The sequence below is a fragment of the Cannabis sativa genome, chromosome 6 (assembly GCF_029168945.1).
Source record: "Cannabis sativa cultivar Pink pepper isolate KNU-18-1 chromosome 6, ASM2916894v1, whole genome shotgun sequence".
Taxonomy (NCBI): domain Eukaryota; kingdom Viridiplantae; phylum Streptophyta; class Magnoliopsida; order Rosales; family Cannabaceae; genus Cannabis; species Cannabis sativa.
In genome coordinates, this window is record NC_083606.1 from 1923231 (window position 1) to 1947732 (window position 24502).

Below are 24502 nucleotides of genomic sequence, written 5' to 3' on the forward strand. Positions count from 1 at the left end.
AAGAGCATAAAGCTCAAAGGGGCTAAGAGTTACAAGAATTCATTAATTCAAGGTATTAGCTAAAATAAGGTCTCTAATACAACTTGAGTAGTAAGACCACCAAACTATACTTGTAGAACTAGATAGAGCAAGCTTGGCAAGAGAATCAGCAACAATATTAACATATCTTAGACAATAATTAAAACTCACAACAGAAAAATAAGAACAAAGCGATCTAATATCATCAAGAATTAAACCTAACGAAAATTCTAAAACAAGAGAATTATTAAGCTTAAAAATATCATAAAAAATGAAACTGGAGTTTTTTGAAACATCTGAAAAAAGATCCTTTTTTTGTTATCATTTAGATTTAGACGAATAAAATATTATGATTATTAAAAGATCAACGAGACCTACCCCCTCTTTCTTTGTCTTTGCAGTCGGTGTCAAGTTGAACATTGGTGAGACCAAGAGTGATGTATTGGGACAAGGCATTTCTGATAGCAAGGCTCTCAGCAATCTCAGGGGAGAGAATACCTGACACTAACCAGACGGCAGAGGCAAGAACATCTCCGGAAGAATTTCTAACGACCATGCCAAGACCACAAGTCTTCTTGGTATTGTCGATGGCAGCATGCATATTGATTTTGGCAACGGCATTAGGCGGGGGGTCCATTTGACAGTAAGATCAGTCACCAAATTCAGCTACTGTTAGAGAGGTCCTGAAGCATCATTGGTGTTCTCAAATGATAGGCTTGAAGATAGTCTGCAACCCACGACCCGATGAGATTCAAAGAAAGTAACTTGTTAAAACAATATTATTATGGGATAATTTCATAAATACACAAAAACAAAAACAAAATTACAAAAATACGATTTCACGGAATTTTAAATATTTTTACGATTTTTTTTATTTTATTTACAGAAAATACGATCGTTTTATGTTGTACTCTTGTTAATTTGTTGTTGATTTTTTGTTATCTGTATGTTATTTTTTGTTGTTATTTTCATGTAATTTTCTTGTTGCTTTTATGTTATTTTTATGGAAAATTGTAAAAATGTAAAAAAAAAAAAAAAATTAAACGTAAACGTAAAAATGTAATTTTTTATATAAAAAAAATATTTTATGTAATTATTCTTATTATTTTTAGAGATTGAATAAGCCAAAATGATTGTTTAATTCAAAACTTAGTTTTATGACATATAATAAAATATTAACTGAATAAAGAGAAAAATAGCATTGTACTATATATTATATAATTAATAACCATTAAAAAGTAATGAACACCCATAATGCTAAAACTATTATTTAAATTAAAATGTTGAAATATAAAAATGGGATTTTGGAATATAATTATTCTTAATTGGAATAACTTTTTTGGGCTTTGTATTACTGCTTCATTCATGTGATAGATCTTATCCTTGCCTCCATAAACAAACAAAAACTTTGGTTAAAGCTAAATCAGATTCAGAAGACCATTTTCAAAACTCATTCATGCATACGACAAACTTTACTTAAACGACAAATATTTGTGGGTCGTCCATCCAAATTACTTTTTTACCCTTTTTACATCACTTCAAAATGGGGCATGTTTTTTTTTTTCTTTGAGTTTGTTATTTCTTTCTACTAATTTGGTTTCTATAATTGAAAAAATACATTAAATTAATCATTGCACTTATGCTTATTTCAAATCTTTTGTAAAGAAGACAATTATTTTTATGAAGTGTTTCTATAAAAAAAAGGGAAAAAAACAAAAAAATACAAAAAAGGAAAAAAAATTACAAAAATACTTTGGGCCGGCCCATTAAACATTTATACAGTCCACATACAAATATTTACAAAAATACCACATGCACTAAGCCTTCAGCTGTACAGAGCGAACCATAAAGATGAAAATACGCGCTCGTTTCAAAACTGCAAAACAACCAAAATGAAACCAAAACGAGAAAAATACAACTATTAATTCAATTGATCTGATTCAAATAAAACTGATGAAAAAGCACAATGACCACAACTATATTAAATTGAATTAAGTGTTGTGGCTTTTCAAGTTGATTTACAGTTGCATCATTATTTTATATTAGTTTAATTCAATTGTTTGCAAGAATTTATTTTGGAAATAAGAAAAGGAGAAAACACTTTGAGAAATAGTTAGTTTCTGAAATAAATTTAAACGTTTCTTAATAGTTTCATTTTAGTTTTATTATAGTTTATTAACAGCAATATATATAAATTGTAAATAAACAAGTATACAAACTATAATAAAACTATAAAAAAACTAAAAACAAACTGACAAGCAGAAACAACTCTACGAATATAAACTACAAACATCTAAATCGAATTGTTACTTAAAAAAGAACAGCAAACAACTATACCTAATAATATTCCCAAAACACATCATACATAAACATATTAAACTATTAAAAAACTAGAAAAAAAAAAACTAAAACCCACTGATTAGAGACACTAAAACAAAAACAAATGTTTCAAAATATCTAAAAAAAACTAGAAACACAAACAGAACATAAAACACAACAAAAATGAAACGAAACTAATAAGAAACAAACTAAAATGCCAAACCCAAGAACAAAATAAAATTGATTAAAGAAAATTAAAGTCCTAAAAATCCAAAGAAAACCAAACGAAATTTTAAAATGAAAAACCTAAAATATCACAAACCAAAAAAAACCAAAACGATGAAATGGAAATACAAGAAAATGTTTAAACTGGGGGGAAACGAAAATGAAACTGAAAACAAACCTCGGTTCGAACAGCAACACCAACATTATTGTTTTTCCCATAAACATCTTCAGCCATTTTTTCTTGCACACGGACCTTTGTTTTCTTCTTAGGAGGAGCTCTCCCACGCTTCGTTAATGGAGGAGCAAAATCAGAGTCTTCCTCCTCAATAAAAGGACGTTTTCCCTTAGCTTTATTAGCTAGTGATTTCAAACCCATTTTGAATTTTTTTTTTGAACAGGAGAAGGAGATGAAGAAGAACGGGTCACATCCATTTTATATAAAGATTGAGAAACAAAAAGAAAGAGAGAAAAATGTTATGGGATGGTTTAGAGGGAGTTGAAAAAAATTTGAAGAACAAAAATGAGAGGGAAAATGGTTGAGGAATCGTGGGGAGTTAAGGTTCAACAATGGAGGTTATTTGTTATTTCAAAAAAAAAAAAAAAACTGAAATGAAATAAAAAAATCAAAGGAAAACAAAAGAAAAAGAGAGAGGGAAGTGATTGAGGGATGCATGATGGTTGATAGGTGAGTTGACGTGACTGGTGCATAGATGTGATGTGTATGTGGTATATGTGTAATAAAATATTGAGAAAAGGTAAAAAAGTTGATTTGACCGTGTGTAGGTTTATATGTAATAAAGTGTGTAATTCCCTTGTATTTTTGGTGTAAAAATTTCTAAAAAAAACATGTTTATTAAATCACATTTAATATTTTTAAGTTGATCTAAATTCGATCTAATTATATACAATTTCACTTAAAAAAGAGTACAAATTGTTATATTAATATATACAACTGTAATCTTAGGTTGAGATTAAACTTTTGAACTCATGTTAAAAAGCATGAGTCCGTAACATTAGACTACTAGTATGACATGTATAAGAAACAAACGACATTTAAGAATGATTTCTTTTGAAAATCTCACTTAAGTTATTTTGTTGTGCATCTCACTTTTTTTTTTTATATATATTTAACAAAAATAAGAAGAAAAGATAAATCAATAATGATAAAAGCACTTGTAGTTTTACTATTGAAATTATTTCTTTTACTAAGTAGGTTATGAGAATATATGAGTTTAAGGGTATTTAAATTTTTATTTTGAATTCCAAAAAACCTTAACTACAACCTAACTTGCTTATACTTACCACACAATTATATAAGAAGTGAAGAGATCATCTTCAAAATAACATCAATTGTTTACCAAGATTATAAGGAGAAATAACAAAAAGGGGAATAAGTTAAGTGTTGGTCCTTTGGGCGAAAATTACCCAGCTAAACGCAACGAGTAAGAAACACACAAGGGCAAGAATTGTCTCGCTATGCAAGAACCATGGGACCCCTCTCGCGATGTGCAACCTCTTGTGCCATCTCGTGACGCAATACTCGCAACATCCTCTTGTTATGCAAGAAGCCAATACACTTTGCTGCAGACGAGACCCTCCCGGGTAGAGATCAACCCAATAATAGTAGAGTTACTACTTGTCAAATTAAAAAGGAAATAGCCTTATAATATCTATTTTGTAAAAGTATAAGTTATCATCATATGTCAAACTCGATGACTACTATCTAACACTACTTAAGGTATTCATCAAATCGTTCACATCGTAAAAATTGTTTACAAATGCATAATTATACAACTTAAAACTATTCATAATATGATTAAGTAAAATGCGATTTGCAGTATTGAATTATAAAAAATTATTTCAACCTACCTATTGTTCATTGAATGTAAAAAGTTTATTGTTATATTCCCTCAAAATACCATCCACTAATAAACACAAAAAACCATCAAACACAAATTGACAAAAATCACAAACCAAAAACAAAACCATTGAAATTTTGTTTTCAATAATGAACAAAACTAAAACAAATTAAGTCAAAAATTCACTTACCAAAAAGCTGATGGGCATTTTAGTAAATTCCATCAACAAACAAAAACCACCCATCACATAACAAGGTTAAAAAAGTAAATCTAAACCCAAAAAAGGATCAATTAGCAAATAAACACTAAACAAACTCTTCAGAGAATCTCTGCACAGAGACTCAGAGAGAGAGAAAGACTTTCACTCACTTTTTCTTTCTCCATTTTCTCATTTCACACAAAAATTCCCAAAATCCAAACCAAAATTTTCTCTCCAACCAAACAAAACTTACTTTTTCTGATAATGGAGATCCAGCAAAAACTGATGAGATTCAAGTTCCACATCTTGATAACACTCATTCTCTTCACCCTAATCACTACACTCATCCTTATAGCTCCCAAATTCCTCACCATTTTAGCTTACTTCTGGCCACTTCTTCTCTCCACCGCTCTTTTCCTCATCGCTGTACTCGTCTTCGCTAAAACCTCCTTACCTCCGGCCACATCAGATAAAACCGGCGAAGGTCTCCTCGATTACGTCGCCGGAGAATCCGAACTCCACCACCACCACAACCACGACCACGACCACGACCACCACGATGAGGTTGAAACGACTGTAGAAAGCTCGTCATCGAAGGATGAGTAGAAATATAGTAAAAGCTCATCAAAAAAGTTACCTGTAACTCTTTCTTCTTCTTCTTCTTTTTGAGATTTTCTTTCCTTTGTAGTTTGATATAACCTTTTTCTTCTTTACTGTAAATCTGAGAAGAAATAATAATAATTTCAGTTTTTTCTTTTTTTAATTTTATTTATTTATTTGGAGATATGTTGATGAGGATTAGTTTACGCCGTGTGTGTAGTGCGCATCATTACTGATCGTCTGTGGTTGAGCGTAGGTTAAGGTTAGTTTATTCTTACGTAAAGCAAACAATGAAGTGAGCTGAATTTTTGGTATTTTTGGCAAAAACGAAATTAATTTATGTTAAATTTCTTTTTTTTTTTAATTATATTTATATATATGAAGAAAAAAACCTTGTAATATGACAATTTTGAAAATGACTTTTGTGTTAAGCTAAAAAAATTATTTTTTTATCTGTCTAATTAGAACAACTAGAATTTTTGTATTAAATTTGTTGTCGTGTACTAAATTATGTCACTTTAATTTTTTATTTTTTATTTTTAAACTATTAAAATTGTTGAATTTAAGAATATTTATCTAATTTCATTCAATTTTATAATTCATTAATTATGTACTAAATTATACTCTCTAAATTTTAATATTTATCAAATTCTATTTTTAACACGTAATACACTATTTTCTGAAAGTTTTAAAAGAGGATTATTTTTAACCACTTTAAATATATATAAGCATGATTTGATATATGTTAAAATTCGAAAATAGAATACTAATTAACCTAACTTAGTAATTATTGCAAATATGCTATTTTGAGTTGTTTTGTTAACTTTTTAAAATAATTTATTTATACGATGACAAATGTAAATCCCCTATAATTATTAATTACAGTATGAAATGAAGGTATATTTAATTAACATAAGCTAACAGTTATTAAGTATAATAATTCTAAACGTTGAAAGATTAGTTCTAAAAAATATTGATACACATAGATTTTTTTTCGAAAAAATAATCTAAGAGACCAAACTCTACAAATATCATTGAAGATAAAAAAAAAAAAAAAAAATTATTTATTCTAAAATAAATTACTTCCTAATTTTAAAAGTCTTTTTTTTTTAACCATTTCACAATATTTTAATAAGAATTAAGATTGTAGGAATTACTTTTCCATTGCTTTGGATTTTGCTATGAAAAGAAATATAAATTTCCAAGTTAACATATTATCAACTTTTCAAAGAAAGCTATCTTTGCTACTAATTATAGCATAAGTACACTTTTTTTTTCTTACAATTTTACACGTGAGCCCTAAATTACTAATTAATTTGAATAGATTCCTAAGGACATATACCAACTTAGACCATTGTTTTATCTTTTGTATTTGTAATCTCACTTAGTGAAAAATAATAGAAAGGTAAATTAAAATAATGTTAGAAGTCTAAGCAAGTACCATTTATGAGCTGGATTTGGAATTTAATATAGACATTTTTGAAGTTTGATAAAAAAAAAAAATAAAATGGTACATTTTGATTTGTACTCTAATGTCTTTCTGTATCACACAATATGGTAAACAGTTTTCGAAAAATAAAAAATAATAAATGTGTTTTTGAGTATTTCACATTGATAATAATTAGAGTAAATAGTAAATTATTGGTTTTGTACGTTATTGTGCATTAACATATGTGGGCCCAAAGGTGGGCTTTGATGTGATTGACTTGCTAACGAAACGAAACCGTTTGTGGGCCCAGTCAACAGCAAATCTAGTGGATTATGGGCCCTACTTTACTAACTCGTGGCTATAATAGACTTCAAAGGATGCATCATTAGGTGTTGGGCCCACATAGAAATGCCAATTATTTCACGTTTGGACAATTTAGATCAAAGGTTGGTGAATTTGTCCACTTACAAATTTAAGATGGCTTGTATTTGGGCTTATCCAACTAAAAAAAAAAAAAGAAAAAACTAGCCTAATCTCAATTTTATTTCAAAATTGCAATTTTATTTCAAAAAGAAAGGTGTGGTTAGAAAATCTAATAAAAAGAGAGTGATCTGAAGAGGATTGTTCCTTCACTTACCAAAGTAGAGCTAAGTTTGGCATACTATTATCGGGAGGCTTATTTGAGACCATAGATGCTTTTATGTAATTTGCATACAATATTGGGAGGAAGGTCTCCTTGGTGTTTGTAACTGCGAGGAAGTGCTATATAAACTTTCTCATTTAGATCACCATGGAGGAAAGCAGTATTAATGTCCATTTGATATAGTTACCAATTATTAATGGCAGCAAGAGCAAGGGGAACTTTGAGGGTATTAAACTTTGCTACGGGAGCAAAAATTTCAAGATAATCTATCTCAAATTATTGGGAGTACCCTTTGGCTACTAAGCGAGTTTTAAACTTTTCAATTTCACCTTGGGCATTATATTTTACTTTTATTTTATATACCCATTTACAGCCAACGAAATGGTGGCCAGCAGGAAGATAGACAATTATTCAAGTTTTATTGGCTATAAGTGCAATAGTTTCTATATCCATAGCTTTTACCCACACGGGAAATTTAGAAGCTTGGGAATAAGAAGTTGGTTCAGAAACCAAATAGGCACTTAAAATGACAGCACAAAACTTAGGAGAAAATTTGTCATAAGAGATGAAATTTGAAATGGGATGTGAGGTAGAAAACTCACAAATGTAGTCTTGGAGATGAGGTGGACGGATGATCGTCCGTCCAAACTTTTTAGTGATGTTGGGGCCACTTGAAGGGGCTGGAATAGCTGCGGGTGGTGGTTGTATGTCGGCAGGAGTAATGGCTGGAGTGGCCACATGTTCGGGCAGCGGTGGATGGTGTATAGGCCCAGGTACCGCAACTTTGAGAGGAGCATGTGAAAGACTACTAGATGAACCATTAGCGTTAGAAAAAAAACGCATCAATATTATCATTAGAACATGTATTTTTAAGAGAAAAATATGTTCATAAAAAATAGCATCTCTAGAGTGAAATATTTGATGTGTTTTAAGGTCAAGTAGGGTATAAACTTTCATACCAATTGGGTATCCAATGAATGCACAAGCTTGAGATCTCAGAGAAAATTTGTGCCTTGAGTTGTCCAAGGTGAAAGCATAGGCAAGGCAACCAAAGGTACGGAGATGATCATATGAAGGTAACCTGTTATACAACAACTCAAAAGAAGACTTAAGGTTAAGTAAAACAGATGGTGTGCGATTTAACAAGTAAACAGTTGTATTAATAAAATAACTCCAATACCCAAGAGATAAACGAGATTGAAAAGCAAGAGAGCGGGCGACATTCAATATATGTTGATGCTTGTGTTCAACAACAAAATTTTGTTGTGGTCTTTCAACACAAGAGTGATAAGGAAGAATACCTTTAATTGTAAAAAAAGATGGCAAGTTTAGTTCTTTCGCATTATCACATCGTATGCCTTTAATGGAAATAGAAAATTGTTTGAGTATATAAGCATAAAATTGAGGTATAATAATGTTGACATCAAATTTATTTTTAAGCATTTAAACCCAAGTAAATCTAGTGTGATCATCAACAATAGTAAGAAAATATCGATAACCTTCTATGCTGGTTTTGTGAAAAGGACCTCAAATATCCAAATGAATTAAGTCAAAAGCAGTAGGGACCACGTTATTAGCCGAATTAAAAGGTAGTCTTTTTTGCTTAGCTAAATGACATACATGACAAGGAGACAAAGATGAGTCAGAATCATTAAAATGAAGAATTTTATTCAAGGATTTAGTAATCCGTAAGGAGGGATGTCCAAAGCGTAAATGTCATTTGTGTACATCATTACAAGATATGCTAGTTTGAAAAGAATTACAAGTAGTATTATTTTCTTGTTGAAGAAAGAAAAGTTGTCCAACCCGATTAGCAATCATAATCTATAGATTTCGACTCGTGTCTTGAATAGAACAACTAGAATGTGAGAATATTACAGAATATTTTGGATCTTGAACTATATAAGTAACCGACAAGAGGTTAAACTGAAAATCAGGTACAAAAAGCACATTAGTTAAACAAAAGTTAGCATTTATGTGAATAATACCAGATTTAATAATAGGAATTTTTATACCAGTAGGTAAAGTGATATGCGAAGCACTAGGAATAGTATAAAAAGAAGTCAAACATGTTTTATCAAAACAAACATGGCGGGTAGCACCGCTATCAACTATTTAGATATTATTAGAGAAAATACAGATTTACTAGTGAGGTTAGATGCCATTGAAGTGTTGACATCAACCGTTGATTGTATCTGTTGAACATGTTGAATATGTTGAGTAAGTTGAGAGATCATTTGTTGCAACGAAGCAAGTTTGTTTGAGACAGAGTGAGAAGCGAAAGCTTGATTACAGCCGGTCCTTTGACTTGGGAATCCCGATCCGAAGTGGAGCGCTGTGTAGAATCATATTTACGCTTGTCAAAATAACCAGGAGAAAAGCCATAGAGAACATAACATTTCTCCTTTAAGTGGCCTACTTTCTGAAAGTGAGTGCAAAAAGGTCACACTTTTTATTGTGAGGGGGATTTGATGGCTAAGATGAAGTGGCAGCAATGAGGTTCGGGAGAAGACGAAGTTTCTTTTTTCACTCATGCTGAATGATAGTAGAGAACACCTTCGATGGGGATGGGAAGGGTTTGGTGATTAACACTTGATCCTGAACCGCCTGGTATGATTCATTGAGGCCAGTAAGAAACTAAAACACCTTTTCTTGATTCTGAAACTTGGTGTTATCAGCAGAAGCTTGACAAGTGCAAGGGAGACGAGGTCGAAGCTCATTGATCTCATCCCATATAGCCTGAAGCTTGGTGAAATATGCAGTGACAGATTCATCTCCTTGGCGTAAATCTATAAGAGATTCTTGAAGTTCAAAAAGAGAAGGTCCATTTTCTTGACTAAAACGGTTAGTAAGCTCAGTCCACATCTCATGAGCAGTATCAAGAAACATTATACTGCTCTTAATATCCAAAGAAACACAATGAATAATCCAAAACATTACCATTTGGTTGCAGCGAGTCCAAGAATGGAAGAGATGACTAGTAGGATCGGGTTGAGGAAGGGTACCATCAATGAAACCAGTTTTGTTCTTAGCTCCGAGAGCTAAATGAAAAATCTCGATGCCATTGGTGAAAATTATGGTCGGACAGAGGTGGTGTCACAAGAATCAACCCGGGATGGTCACCGGAGCTAACGAAGTATGGATTGTCTTCATTGGCTGGACAGTCATGAGAAGGAGGATGCAAAGAAACGGGATCGTGAGCACTGTGTGAACCAAGGTGAGGGAGAGAAATGTTACCAATAGTCACAATAGGATTGGATCTTGAAGGTATGGCCAGAGCATCCATGGAAGCGGTTTCGACAGGAAGAGGAACGACGGAGGAGGGACGAGCATCTGGAAAAGGAGACGGGATGACGTGTTGAAGATCGAGACCCGCAGTAGGTGGCTCGATCGGAGCTTCGATAGACGGAGGAATTGTTTCTTGAACGATCGAAGCTTTGACGGAGGACACCACATGAGTAGTGGTGGAACTGGCGAGGACATTGCTGACAATGGAAGCAGCAGCAAACGGAAGATTGGAGTTAGGAGCAGAGAACCGGTGAGATTGTGCCATGGAAGACGGTGAGCAGTTGAAGTTCCAATGAGCCGTTTGAAGAACCGGCCAAATCCGGAAAAAGGAGAGCAGACCTGAGAAAAGGGGATTTAGTCTCCTAAAGGGAAATATCTGATACCATATTAGTAAAATGAAGCTTTTATTATTATTGATTGTATAATAAATGTGTACAGAAAACACTATACACAAGGGGAGGATATCCAATCTTAAGATACACACTAAACACACCTAAGAATAACCTTATCTTTATACCCAAACACGAAAGTATATATTTAATATTTAATAATTCTTTCCATTTATAAAAATTTATAATCTATCTTAAAAGCATACTAAACTAATTTATAGGCAGCAACATTAACATTGCAACTTATGTAAACAAATCACTAAAATGTATTTGTCTCCCAATATATCTGCAAAACAAAAAATTAATTAGTATCAAATAAGTAAAAATGGCAAGAAAGAAAATTATTATTAACATTTTTGCAATATAATATAATCTTGGTTGAGACTTGAGAGGACCCAACCAAATATTAGATGTTTTAGTAATATATCCGAAAGTTAGGGTCTGCACAAAACCCCCAACCCTATCTTCTTCTCCGACTCAAATCAAATCCTACCTGCACCCACCGGTAACTCTCTCTCTCTGTCTTCCTCTCTTTGTGTTGCGATTTAGATTGTTTCCTTGGGTTATTTCATTTCTCATATCAAAATAGATACAGGCTACGGCGATTTTGACGAGAAAACTAAAACTTAGTTAAGAACCATTGATATGAATACTAAAGCAACGATTTCTATTTTAAACGATTTAAATTATGGGAAAAGAACATATTTTTCTGATTTTTACAGTATTTTGTTTGCGAGTTTGATTGTTTCCTTTGAAATTTAAAGTGGGAAGTTATTCACTGTGATTTCATTTCTCATATCAAAACTTAGTTAAGAACCATTGATGAAAGACTAATTTAAAGATGCCCACATAGTAAAAATCAACCCTTTATTATGGATAGAGAATTGCTAAGGCACCATTGGTGCTTATCGTTAGAGCATTGCTATTGAGTATGATTAGTTAGCGATATTGCCGAAAAACTATTATGGGACCCGATACTTAATTACACCAATAGCGGTATGACACCGAGGATGGTTCTAGGCACCAGTGGTGTCTTTTAGCAATTCTCTTTTCGTTATTGTTGTAATTAAGTATCGGGTTCTATATAATTTAAGAAAATAGTTTTAAAAGAATATCGCTAACTAATCATAAGGTGCTACGTGCTGGGCACCACCACTGTGTCCAATAGCAATGCCCTGGATATATATATATATATATCTGTTATAAATGTTGTTTATTCTGGTATGGGGCTCTGCTAATTCAATGCCAGTAAAATGTCTTTTTATACAGATTGGGTGTGGGATTTTAACTGTAATTAACTAATTTGTGTTTGTAATTTGTTCTCTGTTTGTGCATAATACAAGCTTCAGCTGATTTTTTACCCTTAAAAAATGAGTTTAGATGGGCTTAAGAGACGTGCTCCAGCTTCAGCTTCAGCTCAATGAACTCTATCACCGTTTCTCTCTCCTCTCCTCCATCTCTCCCCTCTCTCTCCTCTCCATCTCTTCAAAACACACTCATCTCTCCTCCTCTTTACTCTCCCGCCGTCGACCTCGCCGCTGCTCTCTGAGGACCATGGCCACCATGACCTCCTCTTCCTCCAGACTACGAAATCTCGTTCCTCTTAGCGCGATTGCCGCTGAGAATGCCACCCCTGGTGGAGCTTCCAATGGTTCTGCCTCCTCTTCTTCTGCAGCTACTGCTCTGGCTGATGACCAAGGTACTGTAATTCAAATCAAAGGTTTTAGATTTTAGAATTTGAAGTGAAGTGAAGTTAAGTGATTTCATGGTCTTTGATGTTGTTATGTGTTTATTTGAAAAGGATTTGAGTTCATTGAGGAGTACGAGTAAGACTTTAATGAATTCAATTGAAATTCTGCATTTTGGGGGTTTTCTTGTGTTATTGCTTTTATTAGGTGTATTGTGATTGTGACAATTTGAGCTTGAGTTAATAGTTCGACTTCAGATGAGATATATAGATGATTCCAAGGCTGATGTTGAATTTTAGATTTTTCATATGAAATGAAGTGAAGTGCTTCGACGTCTTTGATTTTGTTGAGTCTACATTTGAATAGAGTTTGAGTTCATTAAGGAGTAAGAGTTGAATAAGTTGAACTGGAAGTAAAAATTTGACTTTTAGGCTTTTTGGTTTGTTGTGGTGAATTTGAAACTTTTTTTTGCTTTTATTAAGTGTGTTGTGTTCGTAACATTTTGAGTTTGAGTTGATAGTTTGCATTGCACAACAATGTTGTTACTAGATAATAAATTTACGATAAACTGTTGTTGACATTTTCCGGGTTCAAATGATCTATAGATGATTCCACAGCAGAAGTTGGATATCGTCTTCCTCCACCAGAGATTAGAGACATTGTTGATGCCCCACCTCTTCCTGCATTGTCATTCTCACCTCACAGAGATAAAATACTATTTCTTAAGCGGAGAGCCTTACCTCCTTTGGCAGAACTAGCAAGACCCGAAGAAAAATTGGCTGGAATTCGCATTGATGGGAAATGTAATACCAGAAGCCGTATGTCATTTTATACAGGAATTGGGATCCATCAGTTAATGCCAGATGGTACGTTAGGGCCAGAGAAAGAGATTCATGGCTTCCCCGATGGTGCTAAGATCAATTTTGTTACTTGGTCTCCAGACGGTAAACATTTATCCTTCAGTATTCGAGTTGATGAGGAAGAAAACAGTACTAGCAAGCTCAAGGTATGGGTTGCTGACATAGAAACAGGAAAAGCTAGGCCATTGATTCAGAATCCAGATATCTATTTGAATGCAGTTTTTGACAATTTTGTTTGGTTGGACAACTCAACTCTATTAGTTTCCACCATACCCTTATCTCGGGGAGACCCTCCTAAGAAACCTATTGTTCCTGTTGGCCCAAAGATACAATCTAATGAGCAAAAGAATGTTATTCAAGTTAGAACCTTCCAGGATTTGCTTAAGGACGAGTATGATGCAGATTTGTTTGACTACTATGCGACAAGTCAATTGGTATTGGCCTCCTTGGATGGGACAGTGAAGGAATTTGGTTCCCCAGCTGTATATACATCAATGGATCCATCTCCTGATCAAAAGTACACCTTAATTTCTTCGATTCACCGTCCATACTCTTTCATTGTACCATGTGGAAGATTTCCCAAGAAGGTGGATCTCTGGACATCTGATGGAAGGTTTGTTAGAGAGCTTTGTGATCTGCCTCTTGCAGAGGATATCCCAATTACAACCAGTAGTGTGCGAAAAGGGATGCGCTCCCTAAATTGGAGAGCAGATAAACCATCTACGCTATACTGGTATCTATTGCAAAACAATATGCTTATACTCTGCATCAAACTTGTATCATTGTTATGATAACGTCCAACTGCATTTTCCCAATTTCATTTGTAGAGTCCACAAAGGTCTTTAGTAGATTTCTGATTATTAAACAATTTATGCACGCGCTCGTGCTTTTGCATATACAGACGATTATAACTATTTAACTCTTGAAATTTAGGGTTGAGACTCAAGATGGTGGAGATGCTAAGGTTGAAGCTTCTCCACGTGATATTGTCTATATACAACCTGCTGAACCACTTAATGGTGAAGAGCCAGAAATCCTGCACAAGCTAGATCTTCGTTACGGGTTTGAATTTCATCTAATCATTTCTTTTGTTTTCTAAATGGTAACCCAGAATATGTTTTTATGCTATAATTGTTTTATCTCAACAGAGGGATCTCTTGGTGTGATGATTCACTAGCGCTAGTTTATGAATCATGGTACAAAACACGAAAAATCAGAACTTGGGTAATTTCTCCTGGATCAAAAGATGTCAGCCCTCGTATCCTATTTGATAGGTCATCAGAAGATGTTTACTCTGATCCTGGCTCACCCATGTTGCGGAGAACTCCTGCAGGGACTTATGTGATTGCTAAGATAAAGAAAGAAAATGATGATGGGACTTATGTTTTACTTAATGGAAGTGGTGCTACACCAGAAGGAAACATCCCATTCCTAGATTTATTTGAGATGTATGTGTTTTTTAAAATTAACTCGTATCTTTTATCGACAAAAACTATTACTGGTGCAACAGTGGTCTAAACCAAATTCTTTCAGAAGCACAGGTAACAAAGAACGTATATGGAAGAGTGACAAAGAAAAGTATTTTGAGACGGTTGTGGCCCTAATGTCTGATGAGAAAGAAGGAGATCTGCTTGTTGATCAGTTGAAAATATTGACTTCCAAGGAGTCAAAAACTGAAAACACTCAATATTATATCATGAGCTGGCCGGAAAAGAAAGCGCATCAAATTACAAATTTCCCTCATCCGTATCCGCAGTTGGAAACATTGCAGAAAGAGATGGTCAGATACCAGAGAAAGGATGGTGTTCAACTTACTGCAACGTTATATCTTCCACCTGGCTATGATCCGTCAAAAGATGGGCCTCTTCCATGTTTGATCTGGTCTTACCCCGGGGAGTTTAAAAGCAAAGATGCTGCTGGCCAAGTCCGAGGCTCTCCTAATGAATTTGCTGGCATAGGTCCTACATCAGCCCTCCTTTGGCTAGCCAGAAGGCAAGGATTACTTCACTTATATTGCACCTTATAATTATAATATGTTTTCTGACAACTTTTTTATTGCTCCAATTTTGCAGGTTTGCAATTCTATCGGGACCAACTATTCCAATTATTGGTGAGGGTGATGAAGAAGCGAATGATAGGTATTTTGATTTTCCCTTAATGAATAATATGGATGTGATTAGTGGCCAATAAGGAAAGGCATAAAAAAGTTCAATGACGATGAAGTTTCCTCTGCTAGATCATTTGCTTTCAAGAATTTGTAGTACTTAAGCTTTTTGATTTATTCATTCCATTGGATATCAACAAAATATGTTTTGACCAGATATGTGGAGCAATTAGTTGCAAGTGCAGAAGCTGCTGTGGAGGAAGTTATCCGTCGTGGAGTAAGCTTTACATTTTATTTCCTGCTCTCTTACATTGTGATTTGAAGCTCGACTCTTTCAAATTAAACTCTTCTGGTACTATGCTTATTAGGTGGCACATCCCAACAAAATTGCTGTTGGAGGACATTCCTATGGTGCTTTCATGACAGCAAACCTATTGGCACATGCCCCTCATCTTTTCTGTTGTGGAATTGCTCGCTCCGGTGCCTATAACAGAACACTTACTCCTTTCGGTTTCCAGGTTTGGACACCAGTTAGATACCCAATATGTTACCATTGTTTATTATTTTGCAGATGACTGTATACGTGCTTTAAAATTTAGTCATGTAATAATATTTTCCTAAGTTTTATATTTCTTTCTCTCTATGGTCTGAATTCTTCAATTTATTGCTGTAGAACGAGGACAGAACTCTTTGGGAGGCTACTAATACTTATGTAGAGATGAGCCCTTTCATGTCAGCTAACAAAATTAAGAAACCAATTTTGCTAATCCATGGAGAAGAGGACAATAATCCAGGAACTTTAACGATGCAGGTAAAAGGATCCTGCTCTCTTTTTTTTCTAGAGGATAATCTTTGAGCTTTCGCTGAATGCACATTATCCTTCTTTTTCTTTTATCCCAATTGTAAGCTTGACATTTATCCTGTATCTTCATCCTCATGCAGTCAGATCGGTTTTTTAACGCTTTGAAAGGGCACGGTGCTCTTTCCCGTCTAGTAATTCTTCCCTTTGAGAGCCACGGTTATGCCTCACGAGAAAGCATCATGCACGTACTCTGGGAAACAGATAGATGGTTGCAAAGATATTGCGTGTCCAATGCCACTGATGTAAATGTAGATGTAGATGGGAGTAAAGAAAATGTGGGCCTTGGAGCAGATTCTGAAACCAAAGCAGTCGCTACTAGCGGAGGTGGAGGATCAGAAGAGTCGAATTTCGAGGATGAAGTGTTCCCCTCAAGACAAAGGTCATTATTATGGTAAGTAAGTTATTCATCAAAACTTCTTTCACAATTTCTTAATGTTATTATTATCTTTTCTGTCTCTAATATCTGTGGGAGTATATATAACCAACCAGTGAGCAACTCCAAGGGACTCCTTATATTTTAGCTAAATTCGAACTAAAATAGCTAACAATTTAATTTTAGGAACTTTTATTCATCTCACTCCAACCATACTCCTTATTTTAAGTAGTAATTGTGCAATATTTGGAAAAATGAATAGGGAGAGCTCTCCACATATAGCTAACTCTTTAGCCACTTATCCAAAATAGAGAGAATCAATTTGATAGTGGTTGGAGCATAGTTTTTCCAAATGAGCTATAGTTACAGAGCCACTATTAGGGAGCCCCTTGGAGATGCTCTCTTCTTCTTCTTCTTCTGTTTAGAACAATATTGAAAATCATTTGTGGGTTATACCAATCTCTTGTTATTCTTCTAATATAATAATATAATGCAGAATAAGCTCCAAGATCAAGTATATGAGCACAGACACAATAACTTATGCTAGCAAAGATAACCTTTGCTACCTTGGGAAGGGGCCTGCTCTATTTTTCTTCTTCTTTTTTTTTTAATAAGAAAAAGTGTCACTTGTATAGTTGACTGACTATTCAAAAGGTGATTTTCTTCTGAATATGTAAATTGGATCTTGTATCCCATTGATATTGATCAAGTTTGGTGTAGAATAACAAAACATATGATGATGATAATGGCTTACCCAATAATGAAGTTTCTCAAGGGAATTAATTAGAGCATTTTGTTGGATTGTACTTGAAATAGCTAGAGTTTTCAAAATATTACACTCTTATATTGTTAATATACCTTTTAGTGATAATAAGTAAGTGTACTAAAGATTTTTCAAAATACATGTTTTTTCAAAAATCAAAATATCTTAAAATTGTGTATTTAATTACTAAATACTAATACTATTTATTGTTTAAAAGTAGAATATTTTAAAAAATGAGTACAAATGTCAACCTTTAAGGAAGGTTTAATTTTATCAAATAAATAGTCCTGACATATTAACTTTATTATAAATATGCCATTACAATTAAATTAATTAACAGTATTTATTTATTAGACAAGGATTTTTTTGAAAAAAAATTAAGAAAAAAATAATCATTTTTTAGAATGAGAATTAGAAATAACTATTAGGAATTAATAAGTCATTATATTTTTAACTTATATTATTTATTACCTAATTAATAAAATGAAATGGATACCTACTTTTTTTAATTCATTACATAGATACTAATTTAATAATTTTAAATTCAATTTTCTTAGTTTATAGTTTTTATTTTGATTGAAATTGTCCATTATGATTTTTTTTGTTTATATGGTATATTTGTGGTGTAATATTTCTATATAATTATTATATATATAAATATATTAACTTTTTGATTTATAATTATATTTATGTACATATAAATATTTTTTGAAGTTGTGAAAAAATCACTTATAATAAATATGGGACTATTACAAAGTAATTTTTTATTTACATTTTCTAACAAAATCTATAAAAAGGAAGAACATAATTCATCATATGTATAACCTTTGAACTTGTAAAATACTCTTAATTAAATATATGTTAGGAAAATACTAATTTGATTCTTAATTAGTAATATTAATTATAAGTAGGATTGTAAATAATCGGACAAAATGAAAAAAAAAAAAAAAAAAACCAAGAAATGCAAATTTCTACCTAAATTCGATTTCTAGCAAAAAAAAAAAAAACCCAACAAAATTCACTAATAAAGCACAAATCAATCATCTAAATAATATTCTCAATTATCAAAACAAAAAAATAACAACAAGAATCAAAGAAATATACTAAATCCATTATTTTCTTGAAAATGGATATTGGCTCCCTCCAATTCTTTACAATGTCAACCTACTTGTTTTCTTCAACCGATAAATGTATTTGTTACAAGATTTTAGTGCCAAAATCTTGTACAATTGATAATTTATTTGAGAAGAAGAGAGAAAATTAGTTTGGGGCATGAGAATGCGTAAAAGAAAAGAGAAGAAAAAAGAGAAGAGAAGAGAAAATGTATTTTTGTTATGGAAGGGGCATTTTGGACAATAAAAAAAAAAAACTTACCTTTTAGAAGTTTGTCCAATTTTAGTTTAGGTTATTGATTTCAACTAATGATTGAAGTTTTTTTTATTTGGAATTGTCTTAGGTCTAATTTCTATTAATTTAGGTAGCCACGTGCTCTAATCTTCTGAGCTATAGGCCCCACCCCGTCTCCACTGGATCTGTTCTCGGGAGTACCCTAAAAAAGGGAACCTTTCCTCTCACCCTCCGTGGATGAACCTTGTAGAGGAACCCCGTTCATCCCACAGCTTTAGCAAATCGCTTAGCCTCGTTCATCTTTGGCGCAAGAGCGCTCGATCAGTGAGCTATTACACACTCTTTCAAGGGTGGCTGCTTCTAGGCAAACCTCCTGGCTAATGTGTGTATCAAAAATCAAATTTCTTTTTCTAATTGCTTACCAAATACATTTATAGCAAAATATTTTTTAAAAAATAAATTTTTAACTTTTTTAAAAGGTACGCTAAACACGTTTAAAATTAAGTTAAAGGATATATTAGAGGAGTTGATAGTAGTATTCTCATAAACTAGGACTTTGTAAGTTAGTAAGGTATTAAAAAAATACGGTTAAATTCAAATAAATTATTATAACATTTTTGCAATATAATATAATCTTGGTTGATATATCCATTAAAAAACAGAGGACCCAAATGTTAGATGTTTTAGAAAAACGGATAAAAAAGCAAATAGAAACAAATTAAGGGATTATTAGTAATATAGGAAAGTTAGGGTCTTATGGAACTTTAAAAACCAAAACCAAAACCCTAACCCTATCTTCTTCTACTTCCTCTCGGACTCAAACCCTAGCTGCGGCCACGGTAACTCTCTCTCTGTCTTCCTCTCTTGGTGTTGCGATTTAGATTGTTTCTTTGGGAATTTATTCACTGTGATTTCATTTCTCATATCAAAATAGATACAGGCTACGACGATTTTGACGAGAAACTAAAACTTAGTTAAGAACCATTGATATGAATACTAAAGCAACGATTTTTATTTTAAACGATTTAATTTATGGGAAAAGGACATATTTTTTCTGATTTTTACACTATTTTATTTGCGATTTTGATTATTGCCTTTGAAAATTAGAGTAGGAAATTCTGTGATTTCATTCTCATTTCAAAATAAAGGCTACGATTTAAGAACCATCTGAACCATTGGATTGGGAAATTAACGCTTTATTATGGATATATATATATATGTATTGTTTATTCTGGTATGGGGCTCTGCTAATTCAATGCCAGTAAAAATGTCATTTTTATACAGATTGAGTAACTAATTGGTGTTTGTAATTTGTTCTTTGTGCATAATAATACAAGCTTAAAATGAGCTTAGATGTGGTTTAAGAGACATGATGTTGAGTTAGTTTGGTTTGTTGTTTTGGTAGAGAAGAAGCAAATATGAGTCGAGGAAGTGCAGCAGCTCCGAAAGGAGGGAAGAAGAAGGGAGCAACATTTACAATTGATTGTGCTAAGCCTGTGGAAGACAAGATTATGGATATTGCATCCCTTGAGAAGTTTCTCCAGGAGAGGATTAAGGTTGGTGGCAAGGCAGGCGCTCTCGGTGACTCTGTCACTGTTACCCGCGAAAAGAGCAAGATTACTGTTACATCTGACAGTAATTTTTCCAAGAGGTATCATTCATTTGTTCTGCCATTGTTGAAAGTTGATGTGTTGTTGTTATTAAATGTGTAATTGTCTAGCGAAAATAGAACTTCGGTTCATTTGGGAGATTTGTCCTGTCTCAAAGAGGACCCTTTACATGCATTGTTTGAGTAATGCATTTCTAATGGATATACATACCTTTAAGAAGTGAAAACCATTGGATTTGTTGTGTTAAAATGATTTTAAGTTTGTGTGTGGATTTGGTTCATTTATGAATTGAGATGTCTGATGATGCTGTTGTTTTTGTTCAGGTATTTGAAATACTTGACCAAGAAGTATTTGAAGAAGCACAATGTTCGCGATTGGCTCCGGGTAATCTCATCAAACAAGGACCGCAATGTTTATGAACTGAGGTATTTCAATATTGCTGAGAACGAGGGTGAGGAGGAAGATTAAACAAACCTCTGTAATATTTTATTTGTAAGAACGAACTTAATTTCAAGTTGCCAGATTTTCCTTTCTTTGAGATTTCACTGAAAATTATTTTGGTTCACAATTTTGTTGATGACTGATGAGAATATAATTGCATGTTTTCAATCTATTGCTATCTTTTAATTCTTCTATGTTTCTATAGTGCTTTATATCAACATGTTTAATATGTTATTTGTTCATGTAAAAGCACTGCCCATATTACCAATGAAAAGTAGGATTAGAGTTTGGTTATACCATTGCTATTGGGCACAAGTGGTATCTAGCACTATTGGTTAACGATATTCTTTAAAAGTTATTATACAGAATTTGATACTTAATTGTACTAATAGCGATATTACACCGTGGAGGGTGGTAGGCTATGTGTTTGATTGTTAATGGATCGAGACTTCCTCCAATTCACAATTTGCATTATTTTACGACAAAAATATTAAGCTGCACTTATCATTGGCCCTCTTTGTTTTTCCTTTTAGTTACAAACTTACTAGCATTAGAATTGTTCTGTGAAAATTACTTGCTACATGTCTAGTTTTCTACTCATTGTCTTGGCATGAGTCTTCTAGTTCCAACCATGGGTTATTATATCAAGATATTAAGTAAGAGAAGGGTAAGAAAAGCTCTTTCTTGTTGGAAACTCTTTGAATCAATAGCAATTGTAGCACTTGTTGCCATTTATGAAAAATGTGTTGGCCCGAGTAAAATATGATACGAGTTTGAGCACGACACGAAAATGTGAAAGGCTGTGTTGTGATTGCCCTTTAAAATATTGGTACGGGACAACTCATATTAGTGTGGCCATATTTTTAAATTTTGTTAATTTTCTTTCTATATTTTTTAATTTTAATTTCATATTTATGGATAGGTAACAAGTTTATTAAAAACAATCAAAAGGTCTAGTACATTTTAAAAATATATATGGATTTATTAATGTTAGGTTAATAAGGTAGAACTCATTTGAAATACCAACTAATAAGGTAGAATTCATTTGAAATATCAACTAATAAGGTAGAACTCATTTTAAAAAAATAATTACATGTATTGTTTTTAGCAAAAATATAATTACATTTTTTTTCAAGAAAGCATAGTTACATTCTAAATTAATAAAAATAAGCATAAATTAGTGGGATTCCTTCTTTGACATAGTCAAATATCAAAAAGCTCTCTCTATTATTTTAGATAAATGTTAAAAGACATCTATATTGTCTAGTATATTCGTAAAATATAATGTAATATCAGGTTTTATTTATTTTAATTTAATAAAAATTATAAAAACTGCTAATTAATTATAAGACACTATCTTATAATAGTGTTAAGCACATTTGTACCTCATAACAATGTTTATTATTTAATCACTCTATCCTTTTGAGGACAATGGTTTCTTTTTTTCAATTCGATTTTTTTAATTCAAAATTAAATTGTAATTTTATTCATGTGTTTTCTTTTTTCTTTTTTTTTTTTAAAGGAAAATCAAATTTTATTAACCTTCAAATTCAGTTACCAACATAGGTAACAACTCAGTTAAAATATTTTTCATATTGAAAATACAATCAGGATAAAATAAAGACGCTCTTGCAAACTCATGAGCGACTCTATTAGCTGATCGCTTAATAAATCAAAAATAGACATTACTTAACTTAGCCAACATGACTTTGCATTCCTGAAACACACAACCAAAATAAGAAGACAAGCTAGTTGAACTTCTTAATGCTTGAACGACCAGAAGACAATCGGTCTCCACCCAAACAGAACTAGGCGGTTGGTTTTTAATCCAACTTAGAGCTTCCCGAAAGCTCAAAGCTTCAGCAACAGCCGGAGCAATATTGCCCATGTGCAGCTTCGCATGGCCATCAATGAGCAGACCATTATGGTCTCGTACAACAAAAGCACCCCTTAACTGATTTTGTCCTTCAAAAATAGCTGCATATACTTTTAATAAAGAAAGAAAAGAATAATATAAGTGCTATGGTGGACGCCACATGTATACGTGGCAAAATAAGAAATTGTAGAATACACTCCTATTTTTTCACCGTTTATTTTTTTGAAAAATATCATTTTTTATATATTTTTTCATTAAAAAAATAAAAATACAAAGAAAGAAAATAAAAATAATATATATTGTTTAGAATTATGTTTTTTTTTTTTGGTTTTAAGTTTATGCTTTGAGGGCTGAATAGAAAATGTATAAAATAAAAATAAAAAATAAGAAAAATTTTATTTATACCCCAATAATTTTTAGAGACATCCTATTTTAATAATTTTTTTATATAAATTTATATCTTTATTTTTATTTTTTTTTTGAAAATCAGCATAATCATGCATTAAATAAAAGATAATAGTTAGACCTCCCGGTCATTACAAAACAGGTTTTCCAAAAAGGAGGAGACCGAAAAGCAGTCGTACAACTGGTGTGTAAACGCCCACTTAGCCATATTATGGGCAACATAATTACAAGTTCTAGTAACATTCATAAAATTACAACATATAAAGGAAGGAGAGGACTTAATACAAAATGAGACATAGTTCTCAATAGCCCAATGAGACTCCTTCCCATTGAGAGTATTGATCACTAGTCTCGAGTCACTCTCTACAATTACAAATCTAAAACCTAAATCCATCGCCGCAGAGATAGCCAAACAACAGGCCGCTGCTTATCCACATAACACATCCGTGAAATCCAACCGAGTCGCGTGGATCCGAACCACCTTACCCAGGTGATTCCTAGCTACGACCACTATGCAGATACTTTCTAGGCCCACTCTAACATCACAATTCATTTTAATCCAATCCAGAGGAGGTGTATTCTAGTTCTCCCTCAAGGTCGGAGTTGGGCTAGGCACAAGAGAAGCACGTAACTCTGCAAAAGAAGTGTAAATAAGGTCAATACATTTCAATACATCGGGGGGATTATTATTGTGTACAATTTCGTTGCGCTCTCTCCAGATGGTGTCAACAACAATCGAAGCAAAAAGAAAGACATCCTCAGCTCAGATACCCCTATTTTTAAGATTCCAAATGAATTTAACCCTCTTTCAAAAAAAAAAAAAAATGAATTTAATCCAGTCCCAAACACGAATACCATTGTCACAGACAGGATAAATGCCCCATGGTGAAGAGCGCCACAGGTGCAGTGCCATATCGCACGAAAGAAATAAGTGTTCTATAGATTCCTCCCTCAATCCGCATAAGGGACATCTCATATCCTCTATCTGAAATCTTCTTCCAATCTCTGATCTAACAGGGAGCGCCTTAGATAGGATACACCACTAAAGAATCTTATGCCTCTCTAGGATTTTACTATTCCATAAACTTGTTCCAAAGCGACGGAGCCACCTCACAGTGACCAGCTCTTTCTGAAGCCTGAGCAAGATATGCCAATTTACACGAGAATCGCCCATTGGACTCCAAAGTCCACATCCATCTATCCT

General features: G+C 33.0%; 3 protein-coding genes across 5 annotated transcripts; all 3 read left to right on the forward strand.

Annotated features, from left to right (window-relative positions):
• Positions 1 to 4746: 4746 nt before the first annotated feature.
• Positions 4747 to 5383, forward strand: LOC115724510 (uncharacterized). Its single transcript, XM_030653805.2, has one exon. It carries the CDS (start codon positions 4885 to 4887, stop codon positions 5224 to 5226), a length of 342 nt encoding a protein of 113 aa, XP_030509665.2. The 5' UTR covers positions 4747 to 4884; the 3' UTR covers positions 5227 to 5383.
• Positions 5384 to 11186: 5803 nt separating this feature from the next.
• On the forward strand, positions 11187 to 17647 carry LOC115694708 (probable glutamyl endopeptidase, chloroplastic). 3 transcript variants are annotated; one of them, XM_030621795.2, is made up of 12 exons: positions 11187 to 11474; positions 12313 to 12668; positions 13263 to 14250; positions 14451 to 14579; positions 14666 to 14965; positions 15051 to 15509; positions 15590 to 15655; positions 15838 to 15898; positions 15990 to 16139; positions 16295 to 16432; positions 16564 to 16874; positions 17353 to 17647. In XM_030621795.2, coding segments are annotated over exons 2-12 (2922 nt in total). In that variant the 5' UTR covers positions 11187 to 11474; positions 12313 to 12349; the 3' UTR covers positions 17354 to 17647. The 3 variants fall into 3 exon arrangements, with proteins under 3 accessions (XP_030477655.2, XP_060973721.1, XP_060973720.1); XM_061117738.1 differs by having other exon boundaries at positions 12319 to 12668; XM_061117737.1 differs by having other exon boundaries at positions 11210 to 11474; positions 12350 to 12668.
• Positions 17648 to 19663: 2016 nt separating this feature from the next.
• Positions 19664 to 21189, forward strand: LOC115725747 (large ribosomal subunit protein eL22z). The gene is made up of 3 exons (XM_030655352.2): positions 19664 to 19805; positions 20372 to 20617; positions 20900 to 21189. The coding sequence occupies exons 2-3, from the start codon at positions 20385 to 20387 to the stop codon at positions 21042 to 21044; spliced, it is 378 nt and encodes a 125-aa protein (XP_030511212.1). The 5' UTR covers positions 19664 to 19805; positions 20372 to 20384; the 3' UTR covers positions 21045 to 21189.
• Positions 21190 to 24502: the final 3313 nt, after the last annotated feature.

Excerpts from the sequence above, each read along its gene's own strand:
- LOC115724510 (XM_030653805.2), top strand. The coding sequence starts at position 4,885 with ATGGAGATCCAGCAAAAACTGATGAGATTCAAGTTCCACATCTTGATA.
- LOC115694708 (XM_030621795.2), top strand. The coding sequence starts at position 12,350 with ATGGGCTTAAGAGACGTGCTCCAGCTTCAGCTTCAGCTCAATGAACTC. Across the intron at positions 15,656-15,837 it reads GATGAAGAAGCGAATGATAG|ATATGTGGAGCAATTAGTTG; the intron begins GTATTTTGATTT and ends TGTTTTGACCAG. Across the intron at positions 16,433-16,563 it reads CAGGAACTTTAACGATGCAG|TCAGATCGGTTTTTTAACGC; the intron begins GTAAAAGGATCC and ends ATCCTCATGCAG.
- LOC115725747 (XM_030655352.2), top strand. The coding sequence starts at position 20,385 with ATGAGTCGAGGAAGTGCAGCAGCTCCGAAAGGAGGGAAGAAGAAGGGA. Across the intron at positions 20,618-20,899 it reads GACAGTAATTTTTCCAAGAG|GTATTTGAAATACTTGACCA; the intron begins GTATCATTCATT and ends GTTTTTGTTCAG.